The sequence below is a fragment of the Pundamilia nyererei genome, unplaced genomic scaffold (assembly GCF_000239375.1).
Source record: "Pundamilia nyererei isolate P.nyererei 1_Seehausen unplaced genomic scaffold, PunNye1.0 scaffold00083, whole genome shotgun sequence".
Lineage (NCBI taxonomy): Eukaryota > Metazoa > Chordata > Actinopteri > Cichliformes > Cichlidae > Pundamilia > Pundamilia nyererei.
The window spans coordinates 2,046,432-2,066,433 of NW_005187484.1; the positions used below are offsets into that span (position 1 = coordinate 2,046,432).

A 20,002-nucleotide genomic window follows, 5' to 3' on the forward strand; every position below is an offset into this window, starting at 1 on the left:
GTGGGGGAACTTGCACAATCGGTGGCTGACTAAATACTTTTTTGCCCCACTGTAGGAGATAGCTTGCTTAGCATAGCACACAGGCAAACAGCAAGCTGGCTCTGGCCATATATTATAAAGCATAGATGTAGCCAGCATGGTATCATCCACTAATAAGTGAAGTCCTGTTGTAAACCTTTGATATGAGCATTTTTGCCATTGCTATATTCGTGTTTTGAAACCAGATATTAACCTAAAGACGCTGCACACTCATTTGTTTACCCAATTCCTTTCTGACGCTAATAAGGACCATCACTGAAAAAAATTATGTTTTCATCAGTATGGCCTTATCCATAAACTCATCAGTTAAATGTCCACCAACATCACAGAGAAACTGAAAAGTTACCCCATTTAAAAAAATGCACATTTAAGGCACTCTACTTTTATAACACATACCAGCGACTCCAAAAATGTAGCCTGGGTTTGGGTGAGGGGGGTTTACAGTAACGGAGCACTTTGTAAAATGTCAGACTTTTCTTTTGAAAAGTCTTTATCTCAGCATCAGGACAGTATAGCATCACAGCTTCCCAAATCACAATCTCCCCCCGATTTACAGTAAATTGTTAAACTGTCCACAATGAAACATGTAAAGATAATATCCTTGAGAGCCTGGGACATTTATTTCTCTTATGTATTCTTAGTGGCTCATTTCTTATGAGTTACAGTGAATGAAACCGTGGGAAGACAGAGGAAGTTGCTCCCTTCGGTCTGCACTAGGCCTCCTTCAGCCCTGAGCCTGGTAGCTGTTGTTCCCGCTCTGAAACCTCTTCACAACATGAAATTTAATATCTCTCTTTAATTCCTCCAACCAGTGGCTGGTAAACTGTGGTTTTGGGAGCGAGCAGAGTCCGGGGATAATTCCATGAGGTTAATATCTAACCATGACCACAGCCTCTCCCTCTCTTCCATCTTCCCTTCTCCTTGGCGTTGACCGCAATGCTCCTCTCCTACTGTCTGAGCTGTCAGTCAGCTGCTTTGCCCTCATCTATCCAAAACAACACACACACATCCCAGTTTTCAGCAGCCTCTGTTACTGTTCTGGGTCTGTTTGGAAATCTATACAGCAGCTTTTGTGTCAAGTGGACATTGTTGGTAGGTCAACACACACACACACACACACACACACAAGGTTGGAACTGAGATACATTCACCGTGATCTGTCTTTACCCTCCTATGCATGCGCGCACACACACACACACACACACACACAGAAGGGTGATAGACACCGGTATATAACCCAAAGCCGGAGGCGACGTAGCAACATCAAAGATTAAGCAAGTTGTGGCAGGAGGAAATTGCTGCTCCACCTCGCTGTGGCAGGATGACATCAGTGGCGTGGGTGGCAGAGGGGTGTCAGGGCCTGGAGGGAAAGGCGTCGGTGAGAGAGGGCAGGACAAAAGAGGGAGGAATCAAGCCGTCCAGAGGAGGTTAGCTCCTATCATTAACAGCCCTGACGTCATGGTATAAAATGGGAAATGGCCTCGGAGGCTTGGGGAAAAGTTTGGGAATAAATTTGCATAGACTTTTGCAGTTTGCCTGAACTTTGGGATTGAGACAGGAAGTGCCAGGATGCAACTCGAGTGATTTTTAATCCGGCGTTGCTGTTCAAATGCCGGAGTGACTCCTGTCTGACAATAAGATTCAGCGACTCAATGAAACTGTTCAATACGCTTTGAGAAACTCAGCACAAACTCGCACGGCTCCTGAAAACGACAGCAAGCCCTCCTCCCCTCAGACTGCAGCGTGGCTAAATAAAAAACTCCTGCTAGAGCACATGACATTTGTAATCTGTCCTCAGCATCAATTGTGCACGCTTTTATTCACTACCAAATAGCCCTCTACCGCCAGGACAAATATCACATCCATATACTGCAAATGTAATTTACCGACTCATTCATGTTATTGCATTTTTCCAGTCAATACTCTCCTGATTCAGAGGATTCGGAAAAAGACTAAAAAAAACACAGCGAACAAGCTGAGGCACTTTTGAAAATGAGCTGTACAATAGATACCTTGTCATCAATGTATTATGCTCCTAATGATGATGACACATGACTCGTCCGGTGGTGAGGAATAGGCACACATTTATATAAATGGATTGCCTCTGTGGTGTGGCCCTGCAGCTCTGCTGACAAAGTGGATAACTGATAGCAGCAGATGGGTCAGACTGCATAGGTATGCATGGTCTGTGGAGCTAATACGCCACCTAGTGGTGTAATTTTACTGTCTATGCAGTACAACTCGCTCTTATCACTTCAGTACTGAGCAAATTAGGCACAGAGTGAAGGAAAGCACCTTCAGTTCAGTTACTTTTCCTACATGTGAAAGTGTTTACTCCAGATTTCTCTGACGGTAGTAATTTCAACTTTGTAAAGCAACAAGGTTACAGGGCAGATATTTTCAAACTAAAGCCACCCAAAAGTATCTAAAATAGCTATAATTAGCACTTGTAATTCAGTACAGATATGTAGGAAACCAACAGAGCCACACATAGAAGGAGATAAGAAGAATTTAAACAAGACAGCAGATCAGTCAAGACACACTTTTTACACGACTTTAGGTTCAAAACAATAATAATCAGGTTTTGTAGGTTAGGCGTGAATGATAGAAAGCTTCCTTATTTCTCTTTTGATATCCATGAGGTCGTCACCCATGTAGGGATGGAACTGGGTTTTATTTTAGCTTCATGTTGTATAGGCACACCTTCACTCCATCCATCCATCTTCTTCCGCTTATCCGAGGCCGGGTCGCAGGCGCAGCCTAACCAGAGAAGCCCAGACCTCCCTCTCCCCAGCTACCTCCTCCAGCTTGTCCGGGAGAACAACAAGGCGTTCCCAGGACAGCCGAGAAATAGAATCTCTCTTCACACTTTACATTTCAATACATTCATACAATTATTTTGCCTTTATTGTTAGTTTATTTTGTCAAAAGCCTTTTCATGTGGGAGTTACAAATAGGAAACTCTGTAAGTGGTTGAAGATTAAGCCAAAATAAAACCAATCCCAACCCTAGATGGGCGACTTGTGACCTGGTGAATGTCAAATATAGCGACTGCTGTCTCTTCACTGTCAGTGTGGGGCATAATCATGCCAAGATCCAAAGCATTATCTAATGTTTGTAGATGTTCATGTCTGACAAGCAATTTTAGAAGATCTAATACAGACCGTCCATCCCAGAATCAAAGGGAAACTCCTGGAACTGTCTTTATCTAAACGTGTAGAAAGAAAGAGGTTTGAGCTTTGTGAACTGTGTGCCATCCACACACATTCATGCTCCATAAAGACTTTAAAGCAACAATTTGCCTTTTGGGAGGATCTACTCTCACAGATGAAACAAAGAGCCGTTTGGCTTCATTAACACAGGACACATTTGGCAGCTTGAAGCATATGCTTGAAGATAATTCAAGTTATCAGTCAGAAAGTTGGACCTGAGGGAGCCATTTCAACAGAATAATGATCCTAAACAACAGAAAATCCACCAAGTAATGGGCCGAGAAGTGGAAATCCAGGGTGTTGAAATGGCTTAGTCAAAATCAGAGACAGTATTTTTTTTTTTAAAAAGAGTGAGTTGAAATGGAAGATGGTGGTAGAAGGATCAGCTAACACCTAAAGCAAGACATTTTTTACAAGGGTGACAAAACAGGTGTATGAAACGACATCTGTTGATATTCTTGCAGAAATTTTTTTAACAACTTTTAATCATAACTGGGTACATTTTAGATGCAATGATTTTATATCATCGCTTTAAAAAAATAAAAAATCACCAGTAAGTCAAAGTAATATTAGAAACAGCTTTTATTTGTTTATTCAGTATTTAAAATCCAAACCAAATGGGTCATAGTTGAAAAAAAAAAAAAAAACACTAAGAGAACAGAGCATTAAAACATGACGGCATTTATTTTACTGTTTTACAGTAACGTACGTCTGTTCGGAAAAACGTTTATTAGACTCAGTAGAAAGACCAAAATGAGAAGAGGGGCGTGATTACTAATAGCACCAAACTGTCACTATTAGAGTACCGCAAACAATTTGAATGAAGCCAAGAATAAAAAGACGCACGGCAACGTGTGAGAATGTTACTGCTAAAAACAAAGCCTGCTGCAAAGATTAAATGTTAAAACAAAACTTGGTCATCTTGAGTTCTACAGCTCAAACTGGCCCAAAGTTTTGACTGAAATACATTATTATACACAAAATATTCCCATCATAGTATTTCCAGCTTCAATATTCCTCTTTCTTACAGGCATTTGGAAATAATGAAATGTTGCAGTTTCAAGTTGTCATGGAATGTTGGAATAAAGTGGCTGAGTGCTGTTCAACTTCCCTTGAATTGTTTGTGTTGTACAGATAGAGTCGAGAACAGATCTTTATAAAATGATCGTACGCTTGTAGAAAGGTTATAAAGTGAAGGTCATGTTGTGTGTGATTGTGTCACACTTCATGCTCAGAAATGTAAAAGGACTATGTTATAAAATGTGGAGACACTACGAGCAGAGTAAGAGTACACCGTCTTCAAAACACGTTCTAAATGAAAGTACAACCATCTGCCATCAAGCTTTACTCAGTCGCCCTCCTCTCCGTCTGTCAACCGGGGCGCCTGTAGCAGGCCTCCTTGTAGGAGGTGGCATTGACAACGCTGAACATGTCTCTCCTAACAAAAGACAGGAAATTTTTCAGAGGGCAGAGAGGCTGGCTGACGTGGCGGTCGTGTGGGCGACAGAAGGAGGTGTGAAATGTCACGTCCTCGCCGTTGTACAGCACCCGGATGAATGTTTCGCCGTATTTGGCCTTTGACTTCTCACCTTTTCCACCTCTCTTTTTTACTTGGCCTTGTATCGTCGGGGGACTTTTCCACAGTTCAAAGACAATTCTTGCTGCAAACCTTGGGAACCGGGCTTCTTCGAGACCCAGGGCACTTAGCAATGGAGCCACTGTGACATCATGGGCTGAAGAGAGAGTGAAGACCTCCTCGCCCCCAGAACGAGGCTCACGACCAGCCTCGATGCTCTTAGCGATCCGCTCCATCTTGGCGGCGGTTCGGTTGAGGTAGGGATACATCGCCAGGATGGCGTATTTGTGGTACAGCCCCGCTCTCCTCCGGTCCACCTCATCGTCCAGCTGCTGCCGTCGGATCACGGCAAACTGTTCCATAGTCAGGCATCCGCCGGCGCCACTATCCCCTATGGGAACACATGGGAACGAAAGGCCATGGCACAGGTGGCACAGCAGGGAGTCTATGGGGTTTGCAGCTCGGAGCTGCCGAGTGGGAAGACCCAAAGTTCGTGCCATATCCATGTAAGTTCTCTCCAGTTCAGTATCGGCCGCTCTGAGCTGATACTGCCTCCTCTGCTCCTCCTCCAGGTACCTGTTCCTGGCAGGGCAGTCGCAGGCCGAGCTGCAGAACAGCGTGCTCCACTGGTGACGCACGGTCAGCTTCGTCCAATCAAAGTCCGGAAGGAAACCGTAGAGGAAGGCCAGCCCGCTCTGAAGAGTGCGACTCTTCCCTGTGGTCTCCACCCAGATCTGACGGGGCGCCCAATCAGAAGGGAAGAGACTGTGTTGTTTGTAGGCGTGGTGGAGGAGCTGCCCATTGCGAAGGTGCTGCACCACACCTGGACAACGATGGGAAAATGAAACGTGGCATGAATGATGTAGAATAAATTATGTGAGTACTCAACACATAACAATGTCTGTAAGAGTTCGGTTCTACTGCTCTTGTCACCTGTCTGCGTGAGTTCTCCCATCTCACAGGCACTGTGGCTGGGCAGACGAGGAACCGAGCCCAGAGGTGACTCCCAGTGGCCGCGACCCCCCAGGCCCATGTGATGGATGAAGGAGTCCAGCAGGGGGTGGGAGGGTTTCCTGAGGGTTAGAAGAAAAGACAAGAGGAATTAAAGATGTAATCCATGGTCTCATGTTCACATAACACAAACTTAAGCCTGCGTTGCTGCTCAGGTGGATGTGGTTTCCCCACACAGCTGAAATACGTGACAGTTTAAAAGCTGCTCTTTGTTTCTGAACGGAGATCAGCTTTTTGATCTTAAAGACATCGTTAAATTGATCAGAAGTGTCACAGTTGACAAATGATGATAAATGAGTTTAAATCATTTAAAATGACTTAAAAAGTCCAATTACAATATTTCAAACTAATCATAATATTTTCAATCATAAGTGACTTCAATGTAACATCTAAATAACCAAGCAGAGCTTCATTCTCAGCAACTCTACACAATACCCGAATCAAGTCCAGTAAAGGCTGACAAACAGAGTATTTGAATGCGATTAATTGTTTCAAATAGTTCTGTTTATAGGTACTTTCAGCTGCTGCCACAAGGGGTCGCCACAGTGGGCAGTGCTGCATGTTTGGATGCCCTTCCTGGCACAGCCCCACAGGGGATTTGTGTCTCCAGCTGGAACTGAACCAACAACCTTCCACTTACCAAGCAAATGTGTACAGCACTATTTGTGAGGACAGATTAATTAAACTGTGCTCAATCTTAAACATTTGCTCAGCGTTTTCTTACTAAAGCTGCTCTTAAAAAAAAAAAGTCATCCAGTAGATCCACACATGGAATAACCTTTAGCTCATGTCATTACACCATATAACGCAGCATTGCAAAGGCAAACATTAACTCTCAAATCTGCTTCTAACCTTTCAACAGAACTTCCTGTTCATATTTCAGCTTTAACCATTGGCAGGCAGCTGTGTGACCCCTGAGTGTCTAACCTTTTTGCTAACATGATGCTTGCTCATTTTAATCCTGCTTATGTTTGTTGTCCACTCAAAAAGATTTTAAATGCATAAAAACTAATACAAATACTCCCTTTTAAATCTTAATGGAAAATCTGACTTACATAATGAATCGTTTATAAAATCCTCAAGGTTAATAAATTAGTAGGAATAATACAATAACTAAAGAAAGGTATTAATATAATAATGCTTTTTCCCCCTCAAAACATGAAACACTCGTAAAGCTGAAACATCCATCATTGTTCTCCTTATCAAATTCACAGTCACAGGGTCTCCCTCAGGTGTCATGGGACAAAAAGTTAAGTACACTCTGGACAGGTTGCCAGTCTACCACAGGACCAACACACATCTACGGCTAATTTAGAATCACCAGTTAACCTAACGCGTCTTTGGACTGTGGGAGTCTCCCTGTGGACCGGAGAGAACCAAAGCTGCCATAAGGAGAACATGCAGACTCCACACAGATGGTCCCAGAGGGCCAGTGAATTCAGACCATGGACCTTCTTGGTGTGCAGTAAAGCTAAAACAGCAAGCCAATGCATCACTTAAGTCTATGTATTGAGGCTTTGCAGTAATTTTTATGAAGCCTGCTAGTATTATCCATCCTCTTACACTTATTCAAGTCAGATCCACACCATGGACAGACTGCCACACAGGGCCAACTGAGAGACAGACAACCATTCACACTCACATTCACACCTAACCCCACTAACTGCATGTTAGGAACCTAGAGTACCCGGAGAGAGCCCACTCAGAAACGGGGAACAAATGCAAACTCCACACAGAAAGGATGGTGGATTCAAACCAGGCCCTTCTCACTGCCTTGCCAGTATTATGTTTGCATTATATTTAAAAAAATAAAAAATAAAATAAAATGTACAGCGCGCTTCCAAAATGTGAGGATGTTTTTGTATTATACAATTTACATAATCTTATAACATCACACTGGGGTATGAAAAAAATTATGAAATTGTCATTTGCCATCTTAGAAATCTTAACAAAGCTGATAAGATAACCTGTAATGAAAATAATCATCAGTCGCAGCATGTGGTGCCACTCCCCACATTCACCACCAGGTGTCTCTCCAGCACAACACTGCTCTGCAGCAGCAGCACTGTTCAATATGTGTGGGAGGCAATACGGGAAATGGAGATATAAAAAGATGAAAGAATTTGTTGCCTTGGGAGAAATGCACACATGTACACACGCACAAAGCCTAACACCCACTCGAGCACGCATACAAGCACGCACAAACACGTAGGGATGAGGGCAGCGAGAGGAGCAATCCAAGTTGTAGTAGATTAGAGATGATTGAAGATTACAGTTCAATATAACAAATCTGAGGGAGCTGCAGTTCAGCTCACTCAGATTAAAACGGGTCATGCGCACATACACAGTTTCCATAGTGATTACATACTGGTTCGGGAATGAGCCGTTTTAGAAAAAAACAAAAAAACAACACGCACACAGAGCCGTCATTACCCTTAAATCATGCCTGTGATTGTTGTGACGCAGCTCTACAGCCAGCAGCTACATTACAAAGGACAATTGCATGATGACAATGGGTAGTTTGTGCTTTTTATGCCAAAACAAAGGCTTCACAGCACTAAACTCTTAGTTTTTTAGTCATTATTGCCTTTTCCTATCATGCTGCATCAGCAGCTGTTGTCACCATTTAACCAAACCTTTCTCTGCATTATCACAAGTTAATACTCCCTTAAACGACACTGAATGTGTGCTATTCAGTGCCCACAAGTGCTCCAGTTCAGTGCCATCAACTGATGACTTTGCTTTAGGGAGTTTGAGACAATTCACATTTTAATTGGCTACACTGGGAGACTGGATGTCAGCGGATGGGGACACTAGTGCAGACAAAGAGCCAGCCAGGCTGTCTATTAGGCTGATTGTTGCTAACCAAAGATTACACAGCCCAATTACATTAAGCAGGGATTATTATCACTGAATGGGATGGGGGGAAAGATTAGTGTGGCGGGAGGAAGGGATGGAGAGATGAGGAAAGAAGAGGTAGCATGAGTGGAGGGGGTGGGGTAAATAAAAAAGGGAATGAGATGGTGTGGTCAAAGCTGGGATGAAAGCAAATCGGATGACTGGTTCAGGGAGACAAAAACCTGGACAAAGACTGCATTGGTAGAAGAAGAAAAAGCAGAAGAAGAAGAGAAGAGATGTTCCCCGATGAAAGAGCTCAGTTAACCACAGACGGAGACAGTGGGTCGACAAGCTGGTGCCAGGGTACACACACAGAGGCGCACACACACAAGGACACACACTGCTGAGCTCTCTGTAAGGATCCTGCCCAGGGCATATGCTAGTTGAGATCCCTGTAATTACATGCTGGTCTAAATAAAAACAGAACTACCTATGTTATTACCAGAATAAACCAAGACATACAACAGACTCACCAAAGCAAGACAAATGCATTTCAGCTAGGTTATGAATCTTTCTGAGATCTACACCTGAAAAGAATTTTGAAGTGGTGACCAAGCAAGCAGCAATGTTTGGGACCGAAGCCAACAAGGAAGTGTCCAACCCCCCTTGAAACAAAGCTGAAGTTTGCTTCACAAGTGGATCAATCCCCATGACCTCTTAAGTTAAAAATGCCAAAATTCAGCCATAAAAATGTCATGTTTACAACGTGGTTTTAATTTAAACCATGTGGTAAACGTGAGAAAATGTTAGCGTGACTATGAGTGCGAATGGTTTTCTGTGTCTACGTGTTAGCCCTGCGACAGACTGGCGACCTGTACCCCGCCTCTGGCCCTAAGACAGCTGGGATAGGCTCCAGCGCACCCCGCGACCCTGAAAAGGATAAGCAAATGGATGGATGGAGTATTTATTCATAAATCTTTAACAGATGAGATATTTCAGTTGGGACTAAATAGACTGAGGACTGACACTGAAAACATGGCCATCAAAAATGAAACACACTGTCATGATGGTCATTTAGTTACAGCCAAAAATGAAAAGAGGTGAGTGTTTACACAGAATATTCACGGGGAGATGCAAAATGTGTGGCGACAGAAGAGCAAGTTGATGGTTCAGCTAAATATATATAAGCATTAAAATGCCCCTTATAATACTGAACTTTGCACAGAACGAGCTATTTCCCCACAAACTAATCCTGCATAAATAAAACTGAGGAAACTCATATTATTGTAGCATTTTAGTGTCTAGACCTTTTAAATAATGCCCACTCTCAATCAAAGGGTTGTTATCAGCAAACTCAGCATGGTTAGGAAACCTGTCCATTCTCAGCTTATCAGGTTTCACATGCTGGACTTTATCATATTCTGTGGTGTTCCTGGGCAGCCTGAGCGGCACCGTGGAATTATGGACATAAGAGAGAAGCACTGCATCCATAAGAAGTTGTTCCTGGGCCTGTAAAGTGTTGTCACTGGCTGCTATATCACACTGGGCGAAGATAAGAACCAGGCAGTTTTGTGCAGGCTTCTCTGTACATAACTTTACATTTAAAGAGCTTCTATCTCAGTCTGCTGGTATGTATACATGTGTGCATGAAGCTTTTTCTGTTTTTTAGTTGCTCCTCTGTGAATATGTATTTGCAAAGTAGCCTTGATGATTCCGTAGCAAAGAACCAGTCGTCCTCCTGCTTAGAGTGGTCGTGCAGCTCACAGCAGCTCACAAGATCAGAAGGACTAACCATCTGCAATCCAAGACGGTGGAGGTGGAGAAAAATCAAGAGAGATCCACTCAGAGGGGTGTAACTGAATGATACAGAGGGCCTCAAAACAGCAAAACGCACAGCACTGCAGCCAGCAGGGAGAATGTGACATGATGTAATGAGACGGGAAGAGTCAGGATTAGTCAGGACCAGTTGGTCAGCAGCAAAACAAGAAGAGTGGGGATGCTCTCAGACCGATAAACACGAAGATAATGGGACACTTCTGTGCTGGTAGTAGTATTATAGTACAAGACTGAGTATTGTGACTTTTTACACAATACGCAGTCTTTTGCACATTTCTAATTACACTGTTGTGACTGCACTGTCTTGTGTCTGTATCGCTCTGTTCTGTCTGGTGTTGCACCATCTTTGGGGGGTTTTTTTTGCAATTTTTGAACATTGCACTTTATGTAGTCCTGTGTTGACTGTCTGTTATATGTCATATGTAGCACCATGGTCACTGTGTACTGTACCACTGCAGACGGTTGGACTAACAATGAACGGAAGTTAGGGTAGTGGTGCAACTTGAGATATTTAGCAAGTTGAGTCTTGAATACAAATAGCACTAAATTCTTCCACAGTGAAGGCAGTTCAACACCAAACAACAACACAACGCATCAAATCCAAAATCTGCTGCTATATGCTAGCTTTGCTATGGGCATGGCCATATTACTAAGATGATGTGACAGTGCTTTTTAAATATATTTTTACTTTTCTGTCACAACTAGTCATGGATTACTGTTTATGCTCTGCCCGACTCTGCTTAGATCAGCTGGTTGTTGATTTTGTAGAGTTGCCAACAGGGAAGTCCTGCCTCTGAAGGACAAACTCCAATAACCTGGTGGAAAGGTGTTTCCTCCATCTCTACTTTACTCATTTTAAATTTCACTTTAGACACAAATATATAATCAAATAACAAATATTGGCCAATATATGTGGATCTACATATCTTTGTGAATGAACTTATGTGGTAAAAATACAATCTAAGTAGAGAACTACTTTATTAAAGACAAAACAAAAATCTTTGAAAGTCAATATTCAGTAATAAGCACTAAAAACAAATTGCCACTCCGCCTGATGGGAACGCTGTTATTCTGTATCTCATTGTACAACAGTATAGTCACAATAAAGGCATTCTATTCTATTCTATTCTATTCTTGCAGGTACTTGATCATAAACCACCTAAACCAGAGCGACGCTTTATATTTAATAATCAAATGTTCATTGCATATCAGCTGCAACTAACTAATCTGAAATGCAACCCTTTGTTTCAGCCTGAGAGATTGGCATGTGGCCTGCACTGTCCAGATGTGCAGAGCTGATGTTGCTGCTTTAAAGCTTGGTGCAGAATTAAGTTAAGAAGTGACTGAATCTGAAGCCAGGTACACAGCCCAAACACACGACCGGTCACAGAGAATTTATTGACCATATGGTCCAAAATCCCACAGAGTGTGAGTGCACAAAACCCATCTGACCGAATAACAAGAAAAACTGCCATAGCAACGTGCATTTGCAATAACTGAAGTGAACACAACCACACAGAAGCAGACCTCTTCTGAAGCTCAAGCACAGGGGCAAGCTGGCTTTTAATAACTTCCTATCAGGAAGTCTTGTCTAGCCCCCTCTTGACTGAGCTGCAGAGCCGGGAAGAGCAGACGCACTGTAAAGTCTGGAGAATGGAGCATAATGAATAAAGGAAGATAACAATATTAATTTCTGCGTGTGTGTGTGTGTGTGTGTGTGTGTGTGTGTGTGTGTGTGTGTGCGCTTCCACGCATTTCTATAGGGAGTTTCTGTCCTGCCGCCTGCAATCGCTGGAAAACCAAGTGACTGTCTGGGGTATTCATATGTTTAATGCTTATACAGGTCCTGATTTACCAACTGTGATGCAAATTAATTGCTGTGAGGCTCTTGAACATCACACAAAAAAAAAATCTAAAGCTGCTTTCTCATTGAGCTCATTTTCTGACAGCTGTTATCTAGCCAGCAGTTTTTGTAGGAGGATATCAAAGCCTGGTTCAGTAATTGGTGTCTCACTCTCACCCACTTCCCATCAGGTCTTCCTGCCAACCATTAGACAAAGGGGGCCAGAGTTCATAGCTGGGAGATAGTTACTGCTAAGGAAGCACTATTCTCCAATCTGGTTTAATTAAAACAGTGGGCACAAAGCCTTCATTTTCACACTGTAGAAACCACTGTAACACTTATGCCACTCATGCTCTTGCCCTTCTGTTAAAAGAGTAAAACACCACACTAATCAGCTTCCGCTACACTTTTAGATCAGTCCAGAAAACATTTCTTGAGGTTTATTGTAGCATCATGTTAGAATAAGAATGTGATTAATAAAAAATGCTGCAGGTTGTATTTGTTCATCTAATGGGAAACGTGGGTGTACCTGCTAGTGGACAGGGTGCAGTCAATGGCGGGTCGCTTGGTCTTGGGAATGGAATAAAGCGGATAGCGATCACCATGGCGAATCATCACATGGACAGACAGCAGCTTGTAGTCAGCAGGACTGTGACCTGTCAGAGGAGACCATCTTCAGCAATGTTCCAATGCATGCGGTGGAAAAAGGCACCATTATTCGCCATTATTCTCCCTTTTGTTAGCAGATATCAGATTACTTATCCAAGCATCAAGACTGTGGTTAGATTAGGATGTAGCAGGCATATGATGATAAGAAATTAGAGCAGGTATGTTCATTTCTTTCTATCAACAATGCAATCACTTTACAAAGTGTGACTCTTAGCGACAAGTACATCGAATTATCTCCCGTAGAGTTTCTGGCATTCTCCACAGAGCTGTTTCCCCAACTATCACTGTTGTTTTTGTTACATAGTCCAACATGTACTCATTCTGACACACAAGGGAGAAATATTTTCAGTTTTAAAGTTCTCATAAATTCACTGTTTTAACCTAGTACCAAATGGAAGGCAGAGATAGTTAGCATATAGTGCACTATACAAAAAATATCACAAGATTTGAGACAATTTGAAGCAAAAGTGCTCTGCTCGGGGCATCAACTAAGGCTGGAGTTGGCAGCAACATGAGACACATCAAAGAAATTGGAGCACTGTCTGTGAGTGCATGACTGTGAGTGTAAGTGAGTTATTTAAAAGTCAAATCAGAAGATAGGAGATGCAGGGAAATGAGTGTGTGTCCTTGGGAACATTACACCACCTTAAAACAGAAAAACACCACTGCGCATGTCAATAACTTTGGACGCACAGTGTCTGTCAAATCTAGCTTTATGCCACAGATGCTATAAATCAACACAAGTATAAGTAGCAAAAATACTTTTTATGTTTCCGTAATGGTTGATCCACAAGTATGTGTGGAAAAAAGAAAAATATAAAAAAGAACATTAATTTTTCATTAAGATGCAAAATGACACTTATTTACTTGCATAGCCAAACAGGAAAATCTGTATTTAGTGATTGTCCAGTGTCTGAAACTGTCTAAAAAAATATATGATTATTTATTATTTCTTGTTCTTATTATTTCTAATAAATCTAAATGATGAACGTGATTTATTTTCCTCCGGTGAGAGAAACTACCACGCAGTGAATTAGCGGTTGCTTGTGTAACTCATCTCAAGCAGTGCAGGATATTTGTATGGTTGCCTCAGGCTAGAAACAGAGCTGTGCTGTAGTGAGATGGAGCTGCAGCATTACAGATGATGCAGTCCAGGAGAAGTGACGTCTCCAAAATTAACACATCCCTCGTGCCCTGACACACTAAAGCTGACATTATTACTAAATTAAGCATTTTTTGTGCTGTCCATCAAATCTGCTTCTGACTCGTGCAAAGAGAGAGCCGGCCTCAACAATGTGTCTCTCACATAACCAGACTCACAATCACACACAGCATAAAGGTTTTTTTCAGATTTTGCTTAAATCAGATTTTGTGTCACTGTGCAGGTCTCACCCTCCCAGGCCTGTTCAGTGCGGTTGGGAATGTTGCAGTACCCATAAGCCTCAAATATGGGGTTGGGCTCCTGGGTGTGTGGATGTGGGAACACTCGCTTTCTGCTCTTCCCCACAGCCACCCCGATACCTCCATCCGCAGCATGGAAAGGGCGCTCCTCCACTATCGGTGTGGTGGGGATCAGGTTCACTGTGGAGAAACAAAGTGGCATGAGAACAGGTAGAAATACAGTATATATATGTTTTTTAAGTTAAAAGTAAAGGTAGAAAGAGAAATGAAAGAATTAGGAAAACTGAAAAACATCAATCTAAAGCATCATAGTGAGCAGCTTCACTGGCTTAGAACTCTAAATAGTACTGTTTTGTCTTCTGCCCAGGGATCAACATGGGACTTTACTATTTCATTAATCTGTGTACAACATTTCAAGTGTTATACATAAAACTGGATTCTATTTTTGGCAGTAGCTTACGTGGGTCCCTGCAGGATGTTGTAAAGCCAACTTTATGATATCAATTATGCTCACAACAGTAACCTGGTCCTGCCAGCTGACAGGGAAATATATAGTGCTGAACATGGTGCCATCATGGTACCTTCTTATAATAGTAATAATAATAAGATGGAGTCTAAAACCTGGCAGCAAAAGTTTCAAAAGGTTTTCATCTAATGGTAAATAGAGGAGAAAAGTAAAACCACAAAATAATGGAGTAGCAAGACACAGACATCTGAGAAAACCATTTCCATCTCAGTTCATCTCCATGTCAACAGCTCTGTATCCTAAAACCCTCTCACTGCCACCACAGTGTTGCCTAGGCACTGGCTGACCTGTGAACCCGAGGAGAAATGGTCCAAAGAGAGTGGAGCGGCAGTGGGAACTGGAAGGATCATTTAAACGGATCCAACCCTGAAGAAAAAGAGGCTGAACACACACACACACACACACACACACACATACACACACAAAATCCAGGCTGGCAAGTCAACTGTGTAAACATTACGTCCTGCTGCAGAGAAGAAAAAGAGAGGCCCACTGTCTGCCTCATCATAAAAGACCTAATGAGTTTTCATTTCTCAGAGTGAAATGACTGAAAACAACAACAGAGTGTAAATAATGTTACACAGCGCCGTGTCTCCAGCGGGGCTCATCAAGACCGTACAGTTTGCTCAAATATTTACTTCTGTTTGTACTTCACACTAGTATTTACACCTTTTTTATACAGTAACTTCAGATTGCCTTATGCCTGCTTTATATTTTACCATAATGCCTTTAAACCCTGAGAAAGCCCTCTGAATTTCCACTTTATTGAAATGTACTACACAAATGAACTGCCTTGCAGTTTTGCTCCAAGGATCGTGTTTTCCATTTGTTTAACTGCCACATGCATTGTGAGCTGTCTGTGAAAGACTCCATACTTTCTAATATCCCGCTCTGAAAGGACATTAAATATCCTCATGGCCCATCAATGTAAGCATTGTGCATATGTGCAAAATTAAATCTTGCCTATTACCTTAACCCGATTTAAATAATCCTTTAAAGGCATTTATCAATTGGAAAGACCCAGACTGTTGCTGCTTCCAGCTATTCAAATGTGAGCTTTGGCTGCTGTTTTTAAAGCGCCTGAGCTTTTGCTTTTAGGATCCTTTGGTTTTAGAACAAACTCTGACTCGCAACATCAGTATCTTTTAAATCCCTTTTTTTCCTGTTTTACTTTGGTGCATGTGCATTATGAGTTTTCCACTCAGTTAGGTTTAGAAGAAAATATTATCAAAAGGAAAACACAATAGTTCACTCAATAAATATTTAAAAAGTGAGACAAACAGCTCTGCTTTTAGTAAAAGTAGCTGAATGGAGCCATATGTCACATCTCCCTCAGCAGCACAACAATATTATCACACACAATCTGTGCAGCTGATGTACGTAAAGCACAACCTGTCACAGGTGTTTGTCAATGCTTCTTAACAGGTTTGTCATGATAATCCTCGTCTAAGAATTGTAGTACACAAATACTAGAAAAGCTGGTAGACTTGTAGAACATAGAACAAGCAAGAACATCTAAGAACAGTTATTTACCAAGACAAAGCCTGATGTCTTTGTCTTGGTAAATAAAAAATGAAAGTCTTCATGAAAAGTTTTGAATTTGGACATAAACTCACCACAAATGAGAAAAACGACAAGCTCAGCGACACGAGCGGAGAGCATTTTGACGACCGTTCAGTAGCTCGAGGTCTGACTGCACACACTGGAGCTCATTCATTACCATAACTTGTCCTCCTCCACTCACTGTGCCCCATACACTGCTACCCCCCCACCACCACCTCCCAGCAACACACACACACACACACACACACACACACACACACACACACACACACACACACACACACACAGTCTGCCTGGACAAACCAAACGTTTGGAGGCCAGTTCAGTCACAGTTGCCTCCACAATGGGGCTTTTGTTACTCCCTGCCCGACACTGTCACGTGCATACACAGAAACGGCAAACAGAGCATTACGCACACGGGACACAACAAATTCATGCAGACATGCTAAATGTGGCTCGATTAACATGCCTTCCAAGTATCCTTCCACCTCCGTCAGACCTGAGAAGAGGGCTACCTGAGTGTTTTCAGCAAAGGTGACAGCATGCAAACATACACGCATCCTGACTCACAAACTCAAAGCTAAACAGTCTGCCCTGTTAATTCTCCCACCTCTGAGTATGTGTGAGGCCATCATTATAAACACGCAGCCTGATTTTTACCTCAAGGCAAACAGGCGGCTCTGCCTCAGAAATGCACACAAACACATCTGTGTCAAGTAGAGCACCGCTGTGATTATGGAAGTATAAAGATACTCAGAGAATGTGGCTTGGCCTCAAATTAAGAAGGTGGGTGCCCACTTATAGTACCCAACTTGAGAGCACACTGTACTGTCAGCACTGCTGTAACCAAAGCCCAGTGGAAAAGATGGAGCAAATATTGACTCATAGTACAGACATAATGAGCAGCTGGAGGCAGCCAGGACTTGTTGCATCCTCACCTTATGTCTAGTGAACGTGAATGGAACAACTCGTGACAGAAAAGCTCATCAAGAATGAAATCATTCACAGCTGGAGGAGGCAGCGCTATGGGGCTTTACAAACAATCCACAGGGACGAAACAGATTAACATCCTCGTGGTTCGCATTTCATTAATCACTAATGGTCAGTGTTACAGCAAAAGCACCCATAAGCTCCTGATTGCCCCCGATATAGATCTGAGTCTTTTAATACCCGGTATCTGGTTGGATTTATTTTGTCATTAGGGTGGCAAAGCAGCTCTTTGGTTAGAATTATTATATAAATGTTAGTGGAAACTGAACCATCTGGAGAAAACAAACAGAAAACATGGAAATGCTAAATCATCGTTAAATGCAAATATGAGTGTTGGGTTTCTACTCCACCTACGGTCTGGTTTAGCTGGCCTTGGGGATGCAAGACCCCAAGGCCAATCATCAAAATCATCAGGATACCTCATTTGATCTCTTACATCCAGATCTGTCAGCTAAGTCCTAGAAAGAGTTCAGGGCTGCAGGACAAAATGCATGTCCATGTCTACAGCATCTATATTAAACATCAATACCAACAACCTAATCAGCTTAGTTTTGTACTTAGGTTATGCCATTAGCATGCCATGCACAGCTGCCATGTCCTAGCAACTGAACCACACTGATGATTTGCTGGATGATTTTTATGACCGTCACAGTTCAAAAGCTCTAAATCAGGGCTGCCCAATCCCAGTCCTCGAGAGCTACTATCCTGCAGCTTTTAGATGCATCCCTACTCCAACACAGCTGAATCAAATGGTTTGATTACCTCTTCAGCATGCCATCATGTTTGGCAAAGGCCTGATAACAAGCCATTCATTTGATTCAGGTGTGTGGGAACAAGGATGCATAAAAGCTGCAGGACGGTAGCTCTCGAGGACCGGGATTGGGCACCCCTGCTCTAAATGAATCTGTATGGTTAAAAGATTTACCAGAAAAAAAGATTAGGCTATGCATGCACAAGACTCTGATTTTTCTGTATTTACAATTTATGATAAAAATCACATGTAATCTATACTACTCACTGAGATTGGACTACTTTGACTTCACAGGACAATAACTGCAGCACCTGTGGCAATTTTTACTCTTCCTTGCTTGACTAAGTGTGTTAACGCTGGGCCAAACAAACAACACCACATGGGCAAAAAGCCCCACAGGTCATAAACCATATGAAACACACAGGTAATGTAAAGCGTGGTAGTCTGTCAGTGTGTTACGCCTATGACAGACTGGCACCGTTCCAGAAGCCTGCATTTGGCAAAATGCATGCTGGGATGCATTTCAGCTCATACATCCTGGCATAAAATAAGCACTAGAGAAAGCTGATGGATAGAGTGAGGGAATATTCTCAATCTATCTTCCAGCTAATATGTCTGAACAGTGCAGACAGTTAGTCTACAACAGGCCACTTTAATAATTAGTGAAGCCATTTAATTTAGTATGCTTGACAGTTGAATAGCTTTGCATTAAAAATGTAGGCCGCACCACAATTTGTCTTTAATGCATATCTATACTACAGTAGGTCTATTCGTATCGTGCTCTGCAGTATTTTGAGCTGTTTTGTTGAGGATGAGTAATAGCATCGAAATGTTGGCAGGAAAGGCTGAACATCTTCTCTAAAGTCATATTTTCAATACCCGTCTAAATGTTGTTTGTCATGCATTTGCAGCAAGCTGACTCTTACTCTGAAATCCAATCTCATCAAAATACATCAGCCTGTTTTACTTCAAGTGACTAAACAGGCCCACAGCAAACACTCACAAACACCACATCCGTATTTTCTATCCACCCAATGTAATGAATGTTTTTTAAGGGCAACACCTGTATTTGATGGGCTCTTACTATCAGTAAAGGCTAGTCTCAGTTGAGCCTTGTGAGATTATTATATTATCTTATGCCACGTTATACCCCTAATTAAAGATTGTGAAATCATTATGTAGTTTTACGTTGCATTTAACTCTTGACTTAGAAGAAGGTGACAACTATTAGATTTATTGGACTGATTTGTATTACATTAGACTGCTGATTTATTGTGAATGAATTACATTGTTTTATGATGCATTATACTGCTGATTTATAAGAAATACCGTTTTCAGAGAATAATGGCCTTATTTGTCTGATTAGAAAAGAACAGAACATACTGCACAGGAAGCCATGGTCATAACTTAGGCTCACTGAGAGAGAAAGAATGTGGATGTTTAGGTTTTATGACTTTGGAGGGAGGCTGAAGCTATAAGAATGTGAGAAACTGTCAGACACTTCGAGATCTGGCAGACACTAGGGGTGGGGGGAAAAAAATCGATTCTGTGTAGTATCGTGATATTTTGTTTGCTAATAATGTATCGATACAGGGACAGCAAAAATCGATACTTTGTAGCATCGTGATATTTTGTTTGCTAATAATGTATCGATACAGGGACAGCAGAAATCGATATTTTGTTACAAAAAAGGTTTTTGTGCTCTGACTTCAGAGCATGTTGATCCTTTTTCTGAGCAAGAATCCTG

At 42.1% G+C, this 20,002-nt stretch overlaps 1 protein-coding gene across 2 annotated transcripts in view; it reads right to left on the reverse strand.

Annotated features, from left to right (window-relative positions):
* Positions 1-3,833: 3,833 nt before the first annotated feature.
* Positions 3,834-20,002, reverse strand: part of pxylp1 (2-phosphoxylose phosphatase 1) — a 29,717-nt gene continuing 13,548 nt past the window's right edge. Inside the window, exons 1-5 of one of the 2 annotated variants that reach the window (XM_005738355.1) lie at positions 16,568-16,695; positions 14,417-14,605; positions 12,885-13,011; positions 5,761-5,900; positions 3,834-5,650 (exon numbers count right to left, since the gene is read on the reverse strand). In XM_005738355.1, the coding sequence (XP_005738412.1) occupies positions 4,623-5,650; positions 5,761-5,900; positions 12,885-13,011; positions 14,417-14,605; positions 16,568-16,613 (1,530 nt within the window). In that variant the 5' untranslated portion in view covers positions 16,614-16,695 and the 3' untranslated portion in view covers positions 3,834-4,622. Of the gene's footprint in view, positions 5,651-5,760; positions 5,901-12,884; positions 13,012-14,416; positions 14,606-16,567; positions 16,696-20,002 lie in introns of those variants that run through there. The other variant, XM_005738354.1, reaches the window with a different exon arrangement.